This window comes from Canis lupus, chromosome 28, assembly GCF_003254725.2.
Source record: "Canis lupus dingo isolate Sandy chromosome 28, ASM325472v2, whole genome shotgun sequence".
Classification (NCBI taxonomy): domain Eukaryota; kingdom Metazoa; phylum Chordata; class Mammalia; order Carnivora; family Canidae; genus Canis; species Canis lupus.
The window spans coordinates 13,331,532-13,348,369 of NC_064270.1; the positions used below are offsets into that span (position 1 = coordinate 13,331,532).

Consider the following 16,838-nt stretch of genomic DNA (forward strand, 5'->3'; position numbering starts at 1 on the left):
CTATTTCCTAAAGGCAGGGCCTGAAGATGGAAGAAGTGGGAACCCTAGAGGGCCGAGTTGCTCGTGATACTATGTCTTCAGTGGACTTCACCAGTCAGGCTGTGATCTTCCTAGACAATCACCTGAAGAGCTCCAGACATAATGTCTAGGAACTATGTAAGGGCAGATTACCAGTCATTTTCTATCCCTTAAAGGAAACTTCTTGCTCAAAACCTATTTCTTCCTAGCAACCAACTTTACCTCTCCTCCTGCCCCAAAGGATCCTTGTTCCTCTGAGCCAAGACTGAGCTAAATAAAGCCAATTTCCCATTCAGACCCCAGTTTGCACCTCTAAAAGCAGGTCATAAGGAAGGAGAAGCTGGACCCTTCCTTTTCACAAAACTGGATCTCAAATAGGCAGGATTCAGAGCATTGGATACTTTTCTTCAATAGGTAAACTTCCTGCAATGAAACTTTCCAAATGGAAGCTCAGCACCTTGAACTTTAATTTATTAGGCACTGTGGTATGTGCCTTCTTTTCTAGGTATTGAACTTATTCTTGGGGACGTAAGGGAGGGTGGGTGGAAGATACGTCTAGGCCCTCTCTTCCCTCCCACCTTGCCAGAACATGCCTTACTCCCCCCATGGCCTAAGTAGTTATGCTGGCCTGACTGAGGCTAATCTGCCAACAATTAATGAATCATCTACGTAAATCTTACACCAATACATTCACTCAGTAGCTATGACTCACTGCTTGTGGTGCTTGAGACAGAAGCAGTATAGCAGGGACTTGCTTCTTAAAGAGGGCTCTGGAAAGGGAAGAGTCAATCCCTGACAGACTCTCTGTAGCCAAGGAGCTTCCCAGCCATCTCCCTTCTCCTAAGCTGGTCATGGCTCTGGACACAGAACTGCTCTTTAGGAGAACTGCTCAGATGTCAGACCACCTCATCCTACCTTCCAGAGTAGAGAGAACACAGAGATGTGGCTCTAAGTAGGTGGGGGGAGGGGGAGCTGAGGCTTTAGGGGCTGACCCATGAGAGTGGAAAGACTCCCTTTATATTCCAGATTGGGACAGTGGCTGTTTTCCTGGTCAGACCCCAAAACCCTGGCCTCATCCCTACACATCCTCTGGTCGACTAACACTTACTGAGGAGAGAGGTTACCTGCCCTTCCTCACAGGGGACACACTTCCCTTCAGCGTGTTCTGGTGCTTCATTTCCAGTTCTATCAGCAAAAGGCCTTTTTTGCTCCATCCCTCAGCTTTGATCTGGGCCTTTTGAATCTCCCAATGTGTCCTTCTTCCCTAATCAAACAGCAGCATATACTAACCTGGCTGTCCCACTTGGCAGAATTACTTGATAGTGTTCAGTAAGAAAATCTGGCAAGACAGCTAGAAAATATAAAAGTACAGAGTTGTAAAGGAAAACTGCATTCTCCAAGAGGTCTCTCAGCATAAAAGTAGGAATACTATTGTGCTTCATATTTGATCATTCCAGGTCAGTACTTGAAACCTGTCATGCTGCCAGAAAGTTCTTTCATAGGTTGTTGTTCTGTATTCCCAAATGGATATGATTGATACCAGATTCATCTGAGTTCTATAAAGAAAACTTTATTGAGCTACCTTAGATCTGTATTGCTTTTTTTCCTCTCTTGTATTATCCATTCATTCATTTGGTCATTCAACAAACACTGGTGGGCAAACAGAGTGGTGAACAACACAACAACCTCCCTGCATTCATGGAGTTTAGGTTCTCTCTTATACTCAACCACCAGGGCTGTGTTCCCCTTTGCAAACATGGACAACTCCAGAACAGTTGCTTGGGAGGACACTTTGGAGGTCAGCTAGACAAACCTTTTGTTTTACAGACTAAAAGTGATGCTAAAAAAGATGTCTGTCTTTGTTCAGCCAACTAGTAAGTTACCATGGGGTACATACTGGAACCCTGGTCCCTTCCCTCCTCTTGTGTCCTCTTTAAGGCCCATCTATCTCCACCAGAGAGAAGCAGAAGGAGATCCTGAGAAGTGACAAGGACACTGGGTGGGGGAGGAGGGGCGGAAAACACTGTCCTTCCTGTCCCTGGCCTGTGAGCCTACACACAGGCAGGGCTTTCTTTCCTTGAAAAGAATCCCAGCCTCAACTGGCCTTAGCAGCAGGTTAGGGCAAAGACAGAGCCAGGGTCGCGCTCAGCCCTGGTGGTGCTGGCGGTGGTGGGAGGGGAGGGCAGGCCAGGGCACCCTCCTATTGTGGGTCTGGATTGGATGCTTCCACTCATTCATTTCCTTTTAATTAACCCGCATTCCTGGAGGAGAAATATTTATGTTGGCTCCCATAGAGGCAATCCGCAGACTGGAAAGAAGGGGGAAGAAAGCCTGCCTTAGCAAAACAATATCTCTAAAGAGCTCAAGAAGAGAAAATAAGAGAACAAAATGCCATTAAAATAGCCTTCTACCCCCACTGGAGTCAATGAAAACTTCATTTCACATGCTAATCCCCCCACTCCGCCCCTTCTCTTCTCACAACACCTTTCCCGAAAGTGTTTGGGAAAAGTCTTCGCAGTCAGTACACAGCTCCCTGCAGCTCAGACTTCTCCTTGTGTTAGTTCAGGGCCCCAAGTGGGGCTCTCGCTCCAGCAGCGGCTTTTTTCTCCCCCCCTTTAATTTAAACAAAGACTTCGGAGTTCATCAACCTCCCACTGAAATTCACAGCTGCTGAACAAACTAATCCCCTCTCCCTGCCTTTCTTCCCTTCAATGGGCTCTTGGCTTCAAAGACACTTTGGGAAAGGACTTTGCTGGGGCTCACACTGCTTCATCAATAGAAGTTAGTGCAAGTATTATCTGAAGAGCAAGTGGCTTTACAAACAAATACTGCCTAACAATCCCTTCCTCCCAAACACACACATCTAGCCCACAGACATGATGGGATCTACAACAGGATTAGAGATAGTACCCCCGGCTTCACACCCAGCCCCTTTGTGTAGCTGAGCTCAGCCCTGAAGTGTTGTGGGGAAAACCCTAGAGCTGAACGTCAGGCACAGATGGAGACAGACACACACACACACACACACACACACACACACACACACAGCAGAGTGGCCACAGAAGCTGCAAGGCTTTCTCCTTGCATCCTCCTTTCTTCAACTTTCTAGACTCCCCATCTGTCCTCAAGCCTCTCTCCTGCTTTATTGGGGTGCAGGGAGCACAAACAAAGAGGCTAGGAAGAAAGATAAGGGCAAAATAGGATCTAGAAGAGATAATAATTGGAAGAGGACTGAGGAAACCAAAACAAAGCAGCTTTATTGCCCATTAAGTACATCAGTGCTTCAAATACAAAGTCCAACCATGAAAAGTGCAGCAAGAGAAGGCAGCCCTGAGACATGTAGGGGCTGAGGAGAAGGGCCTCCAACCCTTGAGGAGCAGTGCTAGAAAAGTCTTTTGTTAATATGGCTCCAATTCCAGAACTGGGCTTATGATCACAGAATGAATGGTTGAGGGCCTTGGGCCAGGGCCCAGACAGGTCAAGTCAGGACCATTCCCTGCAGGCAGTGGTCCCTCTGCTCCTGTTTCACAGCCTAGGACAGCTCCCAGCAAAAGGCAGTGCATCCTTTCTATATTCCACCTAACCTAGCCCACCCTTACAATACTGGTAGAAGAGAAGGTCCTTGTAAAAGGCCAAATTTCCTCCTTTTCTGCTCAGCACCAACCCCTCATAACCTTGACTTGTTCAAAAAATCAACAAGAGTTTACTCTACCCCAGCCTCTGGGGCCCAGAGTATAAAGGACCTGGAAATATTAAGTCAGAGCCAAGAAGGTAAGGTCAGGCTCATAACCCAGAGAAGGGATAAAACAAAAATCCCACAAGATGGGTACAGCAGAGGTAGACTTGGAGGTACTGATCCTGCTCATCTCAGAAGCCACTTAAAACAGAATATCCCTAGGAGAGAAGATGAACTGTCTTGGGTCCTGTCAGAGTACAGCATCAAGGCAAGTGAGGAGCCAACTCTGTGTCTGCCTCAGAGGCTGAGAGAGTCTTGGCAGATTCTAGAAAGCCAGGCATAAAGGGGTGGAAAGCAGGCACTCTGCTAGTTTAGAGGCAAGCCCATAGCATCATATACCTGGCAACAAGGGAAGAGGGGTGGGGAAAACAAAAAATCTATTCCAAAATTCCCCCTTTTCTGCAGGGAGGAGTTAAGTAACAGCAGAAGTAGGCTCCTCGCAAGAGAGCCTGCCTGGTTTACACGTGCAACTTATGAGCAATGGTGAGGACAGACTTCAGGACAAGCATGAAGCTGGAGACCTCGCTGAAGCTGCTGCAGCCCACCACCTGGGCATGCACCGCAAGGCCCTGCTCAAAGTTTCCTGCGTCCACACATCGGGCAACCTCATGGAGCCCAGCCAGGACATGAGGCGAGAGCTGTGGAGGGATGCACGCTTAGGTCAGGGAGCCCAACCCAGCCCTTACCCTGGGAGCATGGAAGGGTAAGAGATGATTTAAGTTCTGGAGCCCAGTCTGGGCAAAATGTGTATGCATGTATTTTGTGGGGAACCAGGTCGGTGAGACCTATGGGAGAGGACACTGGGGTCCCTTTGGCCATGGTGATGGTGGAGGGCAGGGGGCAGAGGAGTACCACTAAGTGTACTTACTGTGCCCTGGCAGAGCTTATCATATAGACATTCTAGACGTTGGGCTGCATTATCCAGCTTCCGTTTTGTTTTCTGCAGGGAGGAAAATGGATTCTGACTCCAACCCCTAAGACTAACACTACAAAGGACTATAAAGAATCACAGTGTATCAGAGCTGGAACCACTTAATGCTATTGCTTTCATTTCACAGGAGAGGAAATGAAGGCCCAAAGAGGATAAGTGACTTGCTTAAGTTGACACAGCCGGTGCATGAACGGCAGGTCTCCTGACTCCTAGTTTCACCCTCCCTCCAGTGCCCCGTACTGCCTTTCCAAGAGGTAAGCCTCAATGTTGCTGGGGCCCTGATACCGGCTAGCTAGGCTCAGACCAGACAAGCCCCTCCTTGCCCCCAAATAAGTATAAGATGCAAACAGGCCCAGAGACCATGAGAAAAGAGTCAAAAAAGGAATTGATCTATAGCTCAGGAGTCCGGGGAACAAGCTAATGGTGTGAGGAGGACATCATGGGGAAGGCTCAGACTTACTAAATCAGTGGCAGACAGGGAGCAGCACTGTAGAAGCTTCTCAAAGCTGGTCTTCAGGGACTGATGCTCTGGAAGCAGCTCCTTCCTTCCCACCTTCTCAGGAGGCCACTGCTGAAGTTGCTAAGGAAGGAGCAGGGAGACAGGATAGACGGGTAAGCTGACCTTCTCATAGCTGCCCTATGGACTAGTCCTCAGTGAGTCAATGTCACGCTGCTCCCACTCAAGCAGAGCACAGCTGGGGAGTGGGGTATATCCCTCTTCTCTGCAGTAAGGACATTTGGCACCTGCCCACACCCGTTCCCCAGTACAGAATCTGCCTCCGCCCCCCCCCCCCCCCCCCCCGTTGAGGAATGAGGCCCAGCCACCATGCTCCCTGTTTTTCTACACTCAAGGAAAGTTGGTGAGTTTCCAAGAGGAGGGGAACATGCTGCTCCTGTCACCTGCAGGCTGAGTTCTCCTGGTGCTCCCGGAGGAGCATGGCCCCCAACAAGGACAGAAGGCTGTGAAGAAAGGACCCCTCGTGGCTCAGGGGTGAGGCTCACAACTGGAGCAGTAATCGGTGCTGGGGGCATAAATGTCCCTGGCAACTAGAGACAAAGAAAGAAAGGCATATGAGTCTAAGTTGAGCGACTTCCTAGACCCTGCTTTGAGAGAGTAGCAGAAGATCTGAGTGAGCAAGGGAACAGAGCAGCATGTCGGGAACCAGGAGAGGGAGAGACTGATACATGTATGCAAGAAGGAAAGAGGAGAGGGATGAGGGGAGAAGAATGAGTAGAGAAAGGGACAGGACTGTGTGTGTCCCTGACTAGGGGATGGGCTAAATGCTGGAAGAAACTAGAATACAGGTCATTGGTGAATGTATGAGGGGCAGGTAGCAAGAGACACACTGACCTCTTTCCTCTGGAGGTTTGCCCTGGGCATTAGGGCATTTTTCAAGGAATCTTGAGGTCCTGCATAGCACAAAGATAACATAGCACATGAGGTATATAGGGGTACAGTTAGGAGCACTTGAAATCATCAGTCTGAAGATCAGCAAGATCATTTTAGTTGGAGTTGATCACACTTCCCTCTGCAAACCAGCCATACTCTCAGTTGACATTCTCCAACCCAAAGGCCCCCAGTTCATTGGCTTAAGGAGAGACTCCTAAGGTGGTAGTGGAGAGGGAAAGAGAAGGAGGCAATGACCCAGAAGAGAGAAGCCATGGAAAGAAGACTGACCTTGTTGAGCACTCGAGGGGCCAGTGGTTGGGAGGACGCTAGAGCATGTAGTACCTGGCCCTCCTGGAGGATGTGTCATGGGGAAATTGACAGGTGGGGCTAGATACTGGAAGCTTGTAGGGCTGACACCTGGTAGTCTCACAGGAAGCAGAGGGAATAGTTGGGTAGTCTCAGCTATAGAAGTAGAGCCAGGCTGTCTGATGTCTGGAGTTGCCATGGGTGGAGGTAGACCAGGAAGAGGCCATGTTCCAGGGAAACCCATGGGGTTAGGAACTTGGGCTTTTTGCCTTAACAGAGGTGGCTCAAATAAAGCTGAAAAGGAACAGAAACAGGTCATTTGCCACCAAACTTCACCTTGGGAGAGACTCAGAGCATTTCAGGTAAGAATAAGGCAGCAATAAAACAAACCTAATAATGATAATAAAAAATTAATATTTGTGTATGGAGATCTACCATACACAAAGTACTTTTAACTATTCCTCACTTGACCCTAAAAGCAATCCTGTGGGATTGAAATGACCAACATAACAGCTACTCTCACTTTTCACAAGAAACAGAGTGCCTGAGTCTGTTGCCATAGATACAAAGCCAGTAAGTGATAGTACTGGGGATTCAGAGCTCCTCTCACTACAGTGTAGACGTAATGCCCCCCAAATCCATTCTGGTCATGCCAACTCTTTGCCTCTGTGTTCTGCCCAAACAAATCTTCACTTACTCACCAGGCCTTACACCAGGGCACAAGGGCAAAGGCGGGGCTTCCTGGGGCCCAGGTGCCCTGTAGTCACTTATATTCTGAGTTTGGGAGATTTGATAAGGGCTAGGATGGGAAGGAGTCAAGGGTGTCACTAGTGATGACTGAGGTGTGAAAATCCTTGACCTTGGAGCTGAAATTGGAACCTGTGAAGAGAAAAAAGGGTCAGCACTTGGAAGGGAAAAGAAAGGTAAGTAACTGAAAATAGAAAAACAGAATATGAAACAAAAAGCTAGCTCCTAAAATAAAAATCAACAAAACTGATAACTCTATAAAAAGCGACAAAGATGAAGAGAGAAGACGCAAATCATCAAGATCAGGGATGACACAGGGAATATTACAACAGTCCCTGCAGCCATTAAGGAGATAATAGAGGAATATAAGTAATAAAGTTACAAATTATTGTTAATATGTATTATTAACAAATTATGTTTTTTTTTTAATTTTTATTTATTTATGATAGTCACAGAGAGAGAGAGAGGCAGAGACACAGGCAGAGGGAGAAGCAGGCTCCATGCACCGGGAGCCCGACGTGGGATTCGATCCCGGGTCTCCAGGATCGCGCCCTGGGCCAAAGGCAGGCGCCAAACTGCTGCGCCACCCAGGGATCCCAACAAATTTTGTTAATAAATTTGACAACTTTGAAGAAATGGCCAATTCCTCAAGAACCACAGACTACCAAACCTCAGTCAAAATTAAATAGACAACTAGAATAGTTCTAAAATTATTAAAGGAAGGGACACCTGTGTGGCTCAGTGTTGAGCATCTGCGTTCGGCTCAGGACATGGTCCTGGGGTTCTGGGATCAAGTCCTACATCAGGCTCCCTGAAAGGAGCCTGCTTCTCCCTCTGCCCATGTCTGCCTTCTCTCTCTGTGTCTCTCATGAATAAATAAATAAAATCTGGGCAGCCTGGGTGGCTCAGCGATTTAGTGCCGCCTTTGGCTCAGGGCATGATCCTGGAGACTCGGGATCAAGTCCCATGTCAGGCTCCCTGCATGGAGCCTGCTTCTCCCTCTGCCTGTGTTCTGCCTCCCTCTCTCTGTGTCTCTCATGAATAAATAAATAAAATCTTTAAAAAAATGTTTAAAGGGGATCCCTGGGTGGCTCGGCAGTTTAGCACCTCCCTTTGGCCCAGGGCACAATCCTGGAGTCCCGGGATCGAGTCCCACATCAGGCTCCTGGCATGGAGCCTGCTTCTCCCTCCTGTGTCTCTGCCTCTCTCTCTCTCTCTCTCTCTATGTCTATCATGAATGAATGAATGAATGAATGAATGAATAAATCTTAAAAAATGTTTAAAAACAAAACAAAATTAATAAAATAGTAAAAATATATGACAAATTTTGACAATAATTCATAATTCAGCATATCAGGAATAGAGGGAAACTTGCTCAGCCTTATAAAGAGTATCTACAAAAAAACCTAGCTAACATCATAATGGTGGAGGACTGAATATTTTTCCTTTAAGATCAGAAACAAAGCAAGGATGTTCACTGTCACCTTTCTTAGTTTAGTACTACAATAAGAATAAGGCAGAGAAAGAAATTAAAGGCATATAGACTGGAAGAAAAACTATATTTGCAGATAACATGACTGTCTACATAGAAAATCCCAGGGATCCACAAAAAACTCCTAGAACGAATAAATGAGTTCAGGAAACTCATTCCTGAGCCTTGAAAAGTCACAGGATACATAACACAAAAATATCAATTATATTTTTATATACTAACAATAAACAAATGGCAACCAAAATTCAAAATGCAATTACCATTTGATTGCAAACTGCTCAAGAGAAAATTAAATACTGATGTCTGAATTGAAAAAACATCAGGATATGTATGATTAAAATTATAAAATGCTGATGCAAACAGCATTGGAAAGACATACCAAATTCATGGATAGGAAGACTCAATATAGTAAAAATGTCAATTCTCCTTACATTAATCTATAATTTGATAAAATTCTTGCCAAAATTTCAGCAAGTTTCTTTGCAGATACAGACAAAATTACTTTAAAATTTATATGGAAAATGCAAGGTCCTAAAACACCCAAAGTAATTTTGAAAAAAGAAAACCAGGGGTGCCTGGATGGCTCAGTCAGGTAAACCTCTGCCTTCAGCTTAGGTCATGATCCTAGTGTCTCAAGATTCCAGTGTCAGGCTCTCTGCTCAGTGAGAGTTGGATCCTCCTTTCTCCTCTGTCCTTCGCCCTGCTCATGCTCTCTCTTGCCCTCACTCTGTCTTTCAAATAAATAAAATCTTTTGAAAAAAAGAAAAAGTGCGAAGAATTATTCTTCCCCATTTCAAGACTTACTATATAGTGGTAGTATTGAAGTCAGAGTGGTATTATGAGGGAAGGACACACAGATCAATAGAATAGAAGAGAGATCTGAGAAATAAAGCCATACAAATATGCCCAGTTAATTTTTGACAAAGGAGCAAAATTGATTCAGTGGAGAAGAGACAGCCTTTTTATACATATCCATTGGGGGAAAAAAAAAAAAGCAGCAGCTTGACCTAAACTTCACACTATATGCAAAATTTAACTCAAAATAGAACATGGACTTAAATGTAAAACATAAAACTATAAAACTAAAAAATAAAATAAAATAAAATAAAAATAAATAAATAAAACTATAAAACTTTTAGAAAAAGAACACTGGAAAACTTTAGGGGACAGTGGACTAACAAAGACACAAAAGGCATGATCCATAGAAGAAAAACTATAAATTGGACCTTATAAAATTAGAAATATTTGCTTTGTGAAGGGCCCTGTTTAAAAGATGAGTAGACAAATTCTTACATAGTTATACACACATACACACACACACACACACACAGGTGAAATTTGAATCTATGGATTGTATTAATATCAGTTTCTTGGTGTGGACATTGCACTATGGTTGTGTGGGACACTGGCATGAGGTGGGGTGAGGATGTGATGCATGAGACTTCCCACTACATTTCTTTGCAACTTCCTGTGAATCTATAATTATTTCAAAATAGAAAGGAAAGAAGGAGGGGTGGAGAGATAGAAAGAGAGAGAAGGAATTGGAGTAGAAAGATGAGGCAGGAGAAAGAAAGAAGAAAGAAAATTAGGGTGAGAATCGAAGGTGGGACAGGATGAATCATCTGATAACTCCATTTACCATCTTTCTGGATTTTGTTCCCCAGTCACTCCAGTAGAATCCTGGTATCTTAAGTTAACAACACCCTAACCAACTGGGCACTGTGGCCAGGAACCTAGGGGTCAGTCCCACCACTTTACAGATTCCTCTGTAAACCATCACCAATTTCTGTCAATTCTACCTATAAATATCTTAAATGTAATCTCATTCTCCAGCTTTAGGTCATCTCATGTTCTTATCATCTCTCACCTCCTAAGTACCTCTAGCCTTGCCCTTCTCCTAAATACATAGCAAGTCATTCCCCTGAATAAGACCATTCAATAGCTCCTGACTGCTATCAATTTTAGGGTCAAGTCTAAGGTCTCTAGCACAGAATTCCAGGTCCTTCCTGATCTATCTCCTACCTGTTACTCCAGTTTCATCTGACTTTACTCCCCTACCACAAACACCTGTTTTGCAGCCCCATTAAAATATCAGTAGTTCCTCAAGTGGGCTTTGCTTACTCTCCCTTCAATGTTTATGTACATGCTGTTCCCACTACTTGAAATAGCCTTTACCTATTCCTTCCCTCGCCTAAATGTTTTGTAATCTTCAATACTCAGATCAAACACCATACTCATTCAGAAACATTCCCGAAACTTCTCCCGCTCCCCCAAAGACTAAGTTGCTTTTTCCTGTGTGATCCCATAGCACCTTATCATACCCCAATCACAGCATTTATGAATTTTACTGTACTAATTTTTTATACATCTATCTTTCCACTAGACTATGAGCTAATTAAGGGCATGAATCATGGTTTGTCCCTGTTTCTGGTCTAAGAGCCTAGCAGTTGTTTGATAGCAGTTATTTGAAAAATAACTTAATCTATGCTCTACAAAGTTGGGAATTTTCATCATTTTTGTTCACTAGTATATTCCAAGAGCCTAGAATCATGCTTGGTACCTAGTAGACATTTAATAAGTATTTTCGAATGAGTGAGCAAAGGAATGAACAAACCAAACCATGTCTTACCTGATGAGAAGGCTGGAATCCCAATCTGTAAGATGATGTTTCTTTAGAGTGGGGGGTAGCTCCCACAACCACCCGAGGGAAAGGGAAAGTAGGACACTGTTGGCCCAAGACACCAGAACCCTGGGCATGAAAAATCCGATCTCTCAGCTGCTGAACTGATGGCTACAAAAGTTATAATAATGAAGAACTGTGTTAATTAAAATTAAAACAAGTAAACATCTTTTCTTATAAGCCTAGCCCCATATAGCATCCAAACTTCAGTTGACCCTCTGCACTTCAGCCACCTTAGATGACTCAAAGGTCCCCAATTCCTGCCAAGCCTCCCTGCCAAGCCTCCCTCTTTGCTGTTCTTTCTGCCTAGGATGCCCTACATCTGCTGGTAAGCTACTTCTCTTTGAAGGTCCAGCCCAACTGTTTTAACCACTGGGAAGCCTTCCTTGACTGCTCTGGGCAAAACCAGCTCCTTTCCTGGAGTCCCACAGTGTTTACTATAAGCTTCTAACACTATAAGTTATTGACATCTGATTTCCCTAAACAGACTGTGAGCTTCCTGAAGGACTAGATCTCATTTACCCTAGAATTTCAGCATTTGCATAGTGCCTGGAATATAGACGTGCTCAGCCAGTGTTAGATGACTGAAATGGTTTGCTCTCTCTACATGGTCCCACTCACCTGAGTACAGTCACTGGGTAGATAGCTCATGGCAGTGGTCAGGTTGCCCTGGGCTGCCAGGAGATTGGCATACTGACTGACCCTATAGATTGTGGCAGGGCCTGAGATCACCCCATCAGGACCCCGCAGTAGCTCCAAGCTCCTATTAAGGACCATAACCTTCTCCATCAAATCCTATAGGAACAGGAATAAGGGCAGTCAGATCTCTTCAAAGCACATCCTGCTCTCTAAGCCCAGGCAGTTCACCTAGAGACTTGGTGACAAGTCATATCACATAAGAGATGTGACGGTTACAGAAGGGCCATTTGGCTTCACCTCCCAAGCTGTTAGCATTTGCTTCAACTGGGTTCATCTGGGTCTTAGATTCTCATACATTTCTGCCTCTTTTTTTGCTTCCTTTACCCTTTACTCTGCTAGTACATCATCAATTTTAGCCTCTGTTATGTTATTGTTTCACCTGTGACTTTGTCTTCCTATGAGTCTTCTCTGGTTACCTGCAGAGTGTCTGGTACAATTTAAATCCACAGAACTTTTCATAGCAGCTAATAGAAGGCCCAGGCTCACAATTACTCAAATAGAGAATAAATTTGTATAACCAAACCTAAAGTGGGGAAAAAAATTATGAAGGTTAATACCTAAACAGTTGTTGCTCAGCTTCCCCTGACTGAGAAGGAGAGAGGGAGGTGCTAGCTCATCCATGGGAGAAGGTGCCAGATATTGAAGGCCTTTTTCTACTCCCTAATATACTGATTTCAGCCTGGGGACCTCACTGGAAGACTCATCTCTGATGTCCCTGCACATCTCTACCACTAGCTTCTCCTAACAGCCCAGTATGGAGTGACTAGTGCCCTGCAGAGAAGGTGTACCTGTAGAGCCAGGGGGGATGAAGCCTGGTGGCATTTTGCCCAACACTCCACTAGCTGCTCCACACTCCCTGAGCACACATAACAGAGTCTAGCTTCAGATGTTAGTACTCTGCCACCCTCCTGCTCCATGCGAGTACCCAGCATGTCTGCAGAGAGATGGAAAGTTCTTTAATGGCATAGCTTTCCTGTGCTTCTTCTCATTCTCCTGTTTGAAAATAGGTGAAGGACCATGAGCTACAGTACAAGTAATCACAGTGGCTTTGGACAATACTGAGGCCAATTTTGCTCTACAACAAAGGGCAGAGCTCTTGCATCATGATGTAATGAGAAAGAGTAAAACAGGACAAGAAATTATCCCTACTGAAAGTAGGAGCAAGCACGGTAGTCCCTTGCCTCCCAGCTGAACCAGACCTTGGCCTTGACAACATGGCCTAGCCTCCCAGAGTTCAGGCTGCTCCTCTGCCCCCTCCCTCAGCGTGTCCATTAACTCCATGCTGGAGTCACACCACTCCAACCTGAAACCCAGGGCTACTTACCACAGAGCTCAGGAAATTTCTCTGGCCCACAGTAGGTCAGTAGCAAGGCCAGTGCCTCTTTCCAGTTCTCCAGGCTACAGGCACACACCATATCCTTCCAATTCTTCTGTACAACACAGGCTAGCAGCTATAATGGGCAGAAAGGGAAGGAGGCCATCAGCCATCCATCTAGCACAGGCAACCAGAGTCACGTACAGGGGGATATGCTAAGAAAAGTGACTCGTGAGCAGGTTTCCTATTAGATCACTGACTAGGGGTGGGGGGTGAGGTAGGGATAGTTGGAGTGGGAAGAGAGAGAGCCTGGCAGATCTTCTGAACACCAAGGTATAGGCATCCACCTGACAAAGTCCAAGCAATCCCCTCCCCTCCTCTCCTACACAGTGGACAGTTACCGAAGAGATTCTGGTTTTCCTCTTGGCCCAGTAGCACTCCTGTGTTTGCTTTAGCAGATCTGCACCCCCAGCCTGGGCCAGGATGATGGCATCAGCAAAGCGCTCTTCCTTCAGACACAGCTCCACAGCAGAGCGCAGTTCTCCAAGCAGGAGAGCCTGGCTCAGGAGTCCATCAGTGTCTGCAGGCAGAGACATCCTCCATGTTTGCCAGCCCTTGGACCCTAGCTTCCTATCCCCTCCAGGGCCCATAGTACCCTTTCTATCTCTGTATCACTAAGCCTCCCTTACCCCAAACAAAACTCCCAAGTTTCATTCCTCAACAAAATGTAGTGGGCTGTCCCAGCATGCCAGCTCCAGTGGAAATTTTCTAAGGACAGGGCTTAAGATGAAGGAGGGCTTCATATGGCAATATCAGAGATACAGTGTGTGTTGCTCAGCAAGAACAGGGTCATAGTCTTTTAAGTAAGAAAATAGAAGGATAGCAACACCTGGGTGGCTCAGTAGTTGAAGTCTGCCTTTGGCTCAGGGTGTGATCCCGGGTCTGGGGGGATCAAATCCCATATCGGGCTCCCTGTGAGGAGCCCGCTTCTCCCTCTGTCTGTGTCTCTGCCTCTTTCTCTGTGTCTCTAATGAATAAATAAATAAAATCTTAAAAAAAAAAAGAAAACAGAGGATAGAAAAAAAGTATCTTGCCAGAAGGTCTTCCACAGAAAAGACGTATCCATAAAAATCCAGAGAGAGCTCTAACCAGTAACAGAACCACCCAGCATCTGTGATGGTGGGAGGGAGGCAGGAGGCGGGGAACAAGAAAATGTTCTCAAGTCCAAGAACTCTGAGCCCACCTATTCCCACACAGAGCATTTCTCTCACTCAGGATCAGGGTACCTTCTGTGATGGGGATTTCCCATGGAGCCATATTCTGAGGGATCAGTTCATCAAAGAAGGTTGAGGAGGCAGAGGCTTCTTCTGTGATATGTTTGGAGGTCTGTGACAAGAAAGGACAGAGGTGGCTATTTTGGAAATGAACCCAAAAACAGAGAGCTGGCTTGGTAGCTCTCTCTGGGACCTCTACTATCTGGCCCCTAATAGATAAAGTTAAAAGAATAAACCAGATAAGGTTTGGGAAGGGCTCTAGTTCCATGGTTAAAACATAGCTCCTCTCTCAGCCCAAAAGCTTATGCATTCTGTGTCTCACTGTGGTTCCAAAAAGTGAGTAGTTTGAAGGCCTCTAGAGATGCTGAGCACTTTATGAGAGCAAAGCAAAGGGCCAGAAAGGGGCAGATGCCCTGAAGGCAGGTCTCCTGTGGTACCCTAGGTCCAGCTACCTGGGCTCCAACCACACCTGGCTGCAGAAGGCCTGCCGTCTGTTACTGTGGAGATCATCTCTCTTGGACTGAGGGCTCTCACCCAGCCCCAAGTCACTCTTCAACCACACGGCCACCTGCAGGAAAAGACCTATGAGTACCCTCTCCCCAGCACACAGTCAAACACATTATTATGCTTTCTTCCTACCTCCACCCCCCACTGACTGCACTCTCTGAGATCCTTGGACTATTTGCCTGAGGAAAAGCCTACCTCCAGAAAGTAAAATGTTTGTATATACATTAATGAAACCCAGAAAGAGGTCATCGAGATAGTTTCTACTGACAGCATTCTCTTCTTCTCTGTCTCAAGAACATGCTCCTGATGTGAAAGCAGCTTACCTTCTTCTGAAGCTCATCTTTACTGTATCCTAATAGTTTTAGAAATTTCATTCTGGAGTCTTCCTCTAAGGTCACCTAAGGAACCACAGAACACACAAGTCTCCATTAAACCAACGTGAATGACCTTCTCCTGCATAAGCCAACACGTGCCAGTGTACCCTCTAATATAGTTCTTCATACTACCAGAAGTACCCTACTGAGGCCAACACCATCTCTCCCCTTTTCCTCCCCAGAGTTGATCCTGCTGGGCTGGATGCACGGTGTTAACAAAACCTTCTCCCACTTCTACATGAGAATTGGGCCTTCCATTGACTTACTCGATCTGTTTAGCCTGGTTACCTGGTAAGAGTAAAATGTCAGCTATGTTTCCAGGCAACATTGCTTGTAATGGATAAACTGCATCTGGTCTGGAACTATACAAACTATAAACAGCCTCTGTGAACACCATGCTCTAGGCTTCCTGATTGCAAGGACCTTGTAACTGAATAGATCTCTTGTAGGGACTCTAGAACCTACATTTTTGGAGCCAATGTCTCTTGTAGCATGAGTCTTCTAAGCCAGGGCCACTTACACACCTGCCTTGTGCATCTCATCTCTTGCACCTGAGTGGTCTTCTTCTGAAGCTCATCTTCTGGGGAGGTGGAGAGGAGAACTCTGAACCACTGCATGGCTGCTGCAAAGACGCCCCCAGAGGAGAGTGCCACCTACTGCTACGTCATGCTGCCTATAAACTGGTTCCTGTCCTATATCCTGAGGAGACTGATGCCAAGTGAGGAGACTACAGAGTCTTGTGAGTCTAAATACCTAGTTGAAAACAGTTCATGATTGAAGCTGCACAGATACAGTTACAAAGTCAGCTTACCCGGATACTGGGGGACAAGCCTTCCTGAAGCCCTACCCTAATCTGGGTTAGGTGACTGGGCCCTTCATTTGCCCTACACAGACCCATGAATTCTGACCACTATCTATCTCACAGTCTCTCAGGGTTCCTTCCTTCTCTCATATTCATCCTTTGGAAATGTTCAGCCACATTCAGCTTCAGGACCATCATGACGGACAGCTCTTAGGTAGCTTTTCAATCAGACTTCCTTCTATCCTTAAGGACTGCTGCCTCCTTTACTCAAAAGAATAAAGGTTCAACTCCTGATGGTGCCCTCTATTCTCTTTCTCATTCCACCATTCCTGGAGCAGTTGCCTGTATCCTGCTTACAACAAAAGTAACACTTCTTATTCTTATCTTCCCACACCTTTTTTCTAGCTTCACTCTACAGTTGAAGATCTTTCTCAAATCCTCTCTCCTTCCCAGATTCCTGGTGTCTATCATCACTAAGTTCTATTGTTTGAAGCATAGACCCCAAGCTTTTCTCAGACTCCCTGGGGCCGGTTCTGTCCTTTTTGCGTTATTTGCTACGATCTCAAA

General features: G+C 45.6%; 1 protein-coding gene across 17 annotated transcripts in view; it reads right to left on the reverse strand.

Moving 5' to 3' along the window:
- SEC31B (SEC31 homolog B, COPII coat complex component) overlaps positions 1-16,838 on the reverse strand; it is a 59,682-nt gene that overhangs the window by 24,216 nt on the left and 18,628 nt on the right. For 9 of the 17 annotated variants that reach the window (XM_025466905.3, XM_025466903.3, XM_049103649.1 and 6 more), the window contains 15 exons: positions 15,419-15,493; positions 15,058-15,156; positions 14,601-14,700; positions 13,716-13,894; positions 13,324-13,450; positions 12,788-12,933; positions 11,922-12,095; positions 11,250-11,411; positions 7,083-7,260; positions 6,364-6,675; positions 6,037-6,095; positions 5,586-5,732; positions 5,146-5,265; positions 4,623-4,694; positions 3,255-4,392 (listed from right to left, as the gene is read on the reverse strand). In XM_025466905.3, the coding sequence (XP_025322690.1) occupies positions 4,213-4,392; positions 4,623-4,694; positions 5,146-5,265; positions 5,586-5,732; positions 6,037-6,095; positions 6,364-6,675; positions 7,083-7,260; positions 11,250-11,411; positions 11,922-12,095; positions 12,788-12,933; positions 13,324-13,450; positions 13,716-13,894; positions 14,601-14,700; positions 15,058-15,156; positions 15,419-15,493 (2,130 nt within the window). In that variant the 3' untranslated portion in view covers positions 3,255-4,212. Of the gene's footprint in view, positions 1-1,308; positions 1,370-3,254; positions 4,393-4,622; positions 4,695-5,145; positions 5,266-5,585; positions 5,733-6,036; positions 6,096-6,363; positions 6,676-7,082; positions 7,261-11,249; positions 11,412-11,921; positions 12,096-12,787; positions 12,934-13,323; positions 13,451-13,715; positions 13,895-14,600; positions 14,701-15,057; positions 15,157-15,418; positions 15,494-16,838 lie in introns of those variants that run through there. The other 8 variants (XR_007406945.1, XR_007406944.1, XR_007406943.1 and 5 more) reach the window with 5 other exon arrangements.